At 33.0% G+C, this 6,000-nt stretch overlaps 1 protein-coding gene across 1 annotated transcript; it reads left to right on the forward strand.

Moving 5' to 3' along the window:
- The first annotated feature begins 1,381 nt into the window (after positions 1 to 1,381).
- Positions 1,382 to 5,201, forward strand: LOC139685855 (dedicator of cytokinesis protein 8-like). The gene is made up of 5 exons (XM_071582968.1): positions 1,382 to 1,457; positions 1,533 to 1,678; positions 1,875 to 2,001; positions 4,725 to 4,998; positions 5,086 to 5,201. Exons 1-5 carry the CDS (start codon positions 1,427 to 1,429, stop codon positions 5,120 to 5,122), a joined length of 615 nt encoding a protein of 204 aa, XP_071439069.1. The 5' UTR covers positions 1,382 to 1,426; the 3' UTR covers positions 5,123 to 5,201.
- The last annotated feature ends 799 nt before the right edge of the window (positions 5,202 to 6,000 follow it).

The following is a 6,000-nucleotide window of genomic DNA, read 5'->3' on the forward strand; positions in this document are numbered from 1 at the left end:
TATGGGGAACGGTGAAAATTTACTAAACTCTGTCACTAATTAAAAAATGGTGGCTCTAATAATGAAAAGGGGCCAGAATTGATCCTTGAAGCTTTTTTATGTTAAAATAGCTTTTCTGATATCTGAGTTGATAACATGGTGTAATTATTTCAGTGCTATGAATTACTATAAATGATAAAATTTGAAATGTTTAAAGTTTCAAGTTTTGTCTCTAGGGTTGTCTTATTTTGAGTGATCTTGCTGTTTTGAAATCTCACTCAAATGTGTTTCGTGTGACTTTAATACAAATTTTGGTATTGAGCTTCATAAAACTAGACACTGCATATATCTACTTCAAATGGCTTTACCGTTGTGTGGTTTATGATGGTGTGTTTCCATACATGTACATATGGCACAGCTGCTGTACATGGTTTACATGCATGTCTACTACCATTGACCCATCACCCTGATATGGGCCATCATAACCTTTTCAATGACAGATACAAATATATTTAAAACCGTTCTGAGAATGGAAAGAGTAATTTTAACATATCCTGTTAAATAGGGTAAAATGGGGTTTACATATTCCTGTTGGAGATACATGCCATGTTAATATACAATGTTCATAGGCAACTGGCAATGAAACAATCTATTTGTACAGTGCCTTGTTTTGTTTTGCCATACATCACTTTTAAGTTCTCATTCAGATATTTCTCATGTATATTCATCTTATCTAATTTGTTGGGGAAATAATATTTGGCAATTTATTGAAACAGGCAGACTTGTATGAAGCAATGAATGAAGTCTATAAAGTTGTGATTCCAATTGCTGAGGCAGAACAAAATTACAAGAAATTAGCAAATATTCATAGGTAAGTTATAAGTTCTATGTTTCAACATGTTTCTATTAGTTTCATGTTCTTGATTTACAAATATGTTGATACTTAAGCAGTGAATAAAGAGGAACTTGCGGTACCAGATTTGACTAATTTTATTCTTATTTGGCCTACAATTGATTGTTTCTAGTAAGCTACATGATGCATTCATCCAGATAGAGAAACACCGAAAGAAGAGGGTTTTTGGAACATTTTACAGGGTAGCTTTTTATGGAGAAAAATTTGGTGACTTAAATGAGAAGGAGTTCATCTACAAGGAACCAAATTTTACAAAACTAAGTGAAATATTCACTAGACTGCAAGTATGTATGAATTTATAAAAACTTAACATATTAAAAAAATTTCAAGAGCAGTAGAGTGTACTGTATTGAGTTTTAACTCTTTATTTACTTATTTTTACAGTCTTTCTATGAGGAAAGATATGGTGCCTCAAATGTGGTAATCATTCAAGACTCCAACACAGTTAATAAAAAAGAGTTAGACCCTGGAAAATTATATATTCAAATTACCTATGTTGAGCCTTACTTTGAGATTCAGGAATCATACTCCAAGATGTCAGAGTTGGGAAAGAAATTCACCATAAGTAGTTATTTATTTTTATTTTTGCATGGTATACTATAAGGGTAGTTTCATTCTAACTTTATTATTTGTTTTACAGGGAATTTCACATATGCAACACCTTTCACACCACATGGCCACCCTCATGGAAAAATAGGTGAGCAGTGGAAAAGAAAAACTTTTCTCACTACAGCTCATCACTTTCCATACCTTAAAAGAAGAATACCGGTTATTGAAAAAAATGAAGTTAGTATTTAGCATACCTAGCAAGCCTCCTAAATATCTTATGATAATTTAAATTGAATTTGGAAATATGTGTGGTGGAGCAGTTCCAGTTATCCTACATTAATCATAAATAGATATTCTACAAATTATTCAAATAATAACAAAAAATTATGTATTGTAAATTTGATATAACGCTAACTATAAGTAATTGTTGCAGACTGTACTCACTCCTATTGAAGTGGCAATAGAAGATATTGAAAATCGAACAAGAGACCTGGTAGCTACAATTTCACAAGAACCAACAGATGCTAAAATGCTTGAAATGGTTCTTCAAGGGAGCATAGGTGAGTTTTGAAAAAAAAAGTTTTTTTTTTACACTGAAACAAATGACCAATATATTGGTGCGTCTGATACTCCATTTGGGGTTAGCTGCCCCACAAGTGCGCACTTGGAATTCCCATTAGTCTGAAACCTTTATCTATGCTTACTGCTCTCTAAAACAGATCAAGCCAATTAATTGAAGATGCAACCTCCCAGCTAATGAAAAAGTTGAATTTCTGTTCTAAGTACTTAAATAAGCAGATAAACTTTTAAAACCTCATGTCAGAAGTTCTTTATTTATTCACAAAGATAAAATGTTTTATGCTCAATTTAAGATATAAGAGCAACTGCCACCACGTGATTAGCTAATTTTATTACTTTTGAGTGATTTACTTTAAATTTCCCTTCTGACTAAGCTTATTTTCATGCTTGTTGAAAAACTAAGTTGCTTCAAAAATCATCAATCCTGTGGGTTTTTTGCGGATCTCCTCTTGATTGATTATCCTATTTGCTAAACTCTCCAAATTCCTTAGTTTTCTCATCTGTAACCTACCATTTTCTGCATTTCATCTTGGATCTTCTGCCATAGTTCTTGCCACTCGGCTTTACTTCCATTGTGAATGTACTTATTACCTTATGCTGTTTTAAGTAGATATTCAGTTGATTACTCCAAGAAACTGGTACTTTGTACAGTAACGTACCCCTGAAATACAATACTGCAGGGTAATAATATTTTGATCCCAACCTGTAAGAAATGAAACATTTGAAAATTATGGCTGATGATGAGTAGGAAATGCCTAATGTTGACTCAGCCTGCTCTCATTATATAGTGAAAGTTGGTGCAGGTAGTATAACTTTTGACTTCTTCAGATGATGATTCACAGGCATTCAACTGGGATATAGAGAGCTTGAGTGTACTAATAATGTTCAATCATCATGGGGACATTCCATAATTTGTAGACCTTGTGACCAAGGCCTTATGAAAGTATGCACTTGTATTACTTTGTTCACCCTCTTATAAATGTATGCATTGTGGTGAATCCGCATTTTTTATGGTGCACCTATGCCATATTTGACATATTGATCTTTGAGCAAATAGCTTTATTATTAGTGCTAATATACAAAATAATAATGATATTTTATACAAGTTTAAGGTTTTTAAGCAACAAAAGTGTTACAAAACACCCATGTATTTTAATGTTGAGATCTTACTAATGGCTCATTTTTTGAGAAAGTTTAATAATATTGTATGTATATACCATATACACTTCATTTTAATTCCAGCACTGAGAATGACCATCACCACTGAATTTCAATTTGCAGATCATATGCTTTTGCCTCTCCAAATCGTCTTTCTTCCAACTTGGCCGCCAATTTCCCGGGGCCAACTATGTGTAAATCATGAAATATTCATTACATTTTGTAATTTTTCTGTAATTTTACACCAGATGGATGTATCTGTACACATTTAAGTATTTCATTCATTCAAAATATATTCAAAACCTCTACCCGAGACTGGCCTGTATGCATATCATCCTGAGCCATATCTTCAGCAATCACTCCTAATCTCGAAATACTTAAAGTAGCCTTCAGCCACAAAGGCATTGACACTGGAGTGACATGAAGAGGAAATACAGGGCAGAGAAAATATTAATGCAGGTGGGGACATTAGTAAGAATTGCCCAGGGCAGTTGCTTCACAGTTCAATTTTTCACATCATTGCCAGCCCTTTTCCATCCATTTGATGCAAATGTACTTCCTTGAGACTGCCTCCACCCCTACACTCCAAATATCATTGACAAGGTGGGAGTGAAAAAAGGAAAAATCTCACCAATAAACTTCTCTACACATCAGCTGCAAGATGATGTCACCAAAAGTTCATTTTTCTCCCTCGTGTTAAGCAAGGGACTAAATAAAATATTCAAACAAGTAAACACAAATGTTATTTTCCAAACCACAATACACCTCACTATTGAATTGCTAATTCCAAAGGCATAACTTCACCTTAAAAAAATAGATTCATTGTATAACAAATAAATTGTTATGTTTAGGATCACGTTACTTCAAATTATAATAAGGAATGTAATCAATCAAGAAATTAATTTACTAAAACATAGTTACCTAACAATTAAATTGCAAATCTTTGCTCTCAAGGATAACCTCAACATTAACCAAAGAATTCAGGAGCTGAAAGGTTGTTAACAATAATGAATCATTCTTCATCTACAACATCTGATATTTTTTATACTCACCATCTGATCTTTGAATGGAAATGCAATCTTTTTGATAGAAAGGTGTCTTACTATTTGTAAAATCTGCTAATGGCTTTCTTCTCTATAAAATAGCTACCAAACTTAATATCCAATGGGAATGAGAGCATTCTCACTCTTCACTATGAAAGGTAGCATTTTGGACAGCTGAAATTCTTTTGCTGAAGTACTGAACACGAGAAAAATAATGACATTGAGAATATGGGTAACTTCAAATTTCAATTCTATGCAGACCAAAATAAAAACATAAGGGTCCCCACTAATATTTAAAAAAATAGTAAGCAAACAACCTTTCCTGTGATACAGATTCAAATATTTAGGTACCTGTTATACTATTGCAACATTTAGCAGTAAACTTATTTCACAGCAGTCAAGAATTTTAGTGCATTCAATTGTTTTATAGTTTCAGAATTTTACAATCTGAATTTATAATTAATGTATGAACATAAAATCTAATATCCAGCCAATTTTCTCAGGCACTACAGTAAACCAGGGCCCCCGAGAAGTAGCCGATGTGTTCCTATCAGATTTATTGACTGATAATTCCAGGCCGACTAAATTTCAAAATAAACTTCGCCTGTGTCTTAAAGAATTTGCCCTTCATTGTCATGATGGATTACTCAAGAATGAGAAGATAATCTTACAGGAACAAATTGGCTATCAGAAAGAACTGAAAAAAAATTTTCAAGAGCTTGTTGAAAAGCTAGAGCCCTTGATACACATTAAGGACTCTCTCATGCAGGAAAAATGGTGAGACAATAAAAAATGCATGTATAAAATTTTCATTAAAATTCAATGCATTTTATAAATTTTAATTTTGAAACATTTCTTTTTAAGTGTTTATTTGAATGCACCATCTTCAAGTGAATGCTGAGAAGTCAACTGACAGTTTGGCATACCTTCCAAGGCTTTGTACATTAGGTACTCCAAAATGGCCAGTCGATGGATGACAAGTTTACTGGGCCAAATTAATAAATAATTGTATGATGCAGGCATTTAAATTATAAGTTGGTTGCTGCATATATTTTTTAAACATAAATATCTAGTTTCAATATATAGTATTTTTAAACTTAAGATATTTATTTTCATATTACGGCAGCTGCTGCCTATATATTTCCAAGTGCCACTTATCACTATTCTCCATATTTAAGTTGAATAAAAATTATTTGTACGTAAAACAGAAATGTGTAATGTATTTTATCGCCCATTTTTCAAATATTACCTAGTACTTTATTTATACAAGCACAATGAAATCAATGGAAACATAACTTGAGCAAAAAAATTCACATATGAATAGTAGTGTCAATCAAAAAGATAAGCAACAACATATACATTAAACTTTAAGATTTTACTCCAAATTTACAATCTCACTATCAGAAGTGTTAATTATTTAAAACATACTTTAAAAGCACCCAATGAAAATAGGCAAACATTTTTCTCATGCCCTCATACAAGGGCAAAATACCAGGGAAGATATTAAATACCAAAACGGAAGAAGCAGTCAAGCTGATTCTCATCACCATCAATCAATTGGCAAAAGAGAATCCAGCTGCATTGCTTTTCCATGTAGTAAAACTAGACGACTAGCACAAAGCCTCCATGCATTCATCCCGACTCTCAAAGCTATTGTGGATGCAGAAACATGTCTGCACGTACACTGGAGCTGAGGAATCTCTGACCCTTCACCATGTGTGTAGGTGACTGTGAGAGAAATAGTGTGTACTCCCTCCTCAGATATAGGTCTGATCTGGA

The sequence above is a fragment of the Hetaerina americana genome, unplaced genomic scaffold, assembly GCF_022747635.1.
Source record: "Hetaerina americana unplaced genomic scaffold, ioHetAmer1.1.p SCAF_12, whole genome shotgun sequence".
In the NCBI taxonomy this organism is placed as follows: domain Eukaryota; kingdom Metazoa; phylum Arthropoda; class Insecta; order Odonata; family Calopterygidae; genus Hetaerina; species Hetaerina americana.

Bases quoted from the DNA above. Each gene is read 5' to 3' on its own strand.
- LOC139685855 (XM_071582968.1), top strand. From the start codon at position 1,427: ATGTCAGAGTTGGGAAAGAAATTCACCATAA. The intron at 1,679-1,874 runs GTTAGTATTTAG...TAATTGTTGCAG, and splicing joins CGGTTATTGAAAAAAATGAA to ACTGTACTCACTCCTATTGA. The intron at 2,002-4,724 runs GTGAGTTTTGAA...CAATTTTCTCAG, and splicing joins GGTTCTTCAAGGGAGCATAG to GCACTACAGTAAACCAGGGC.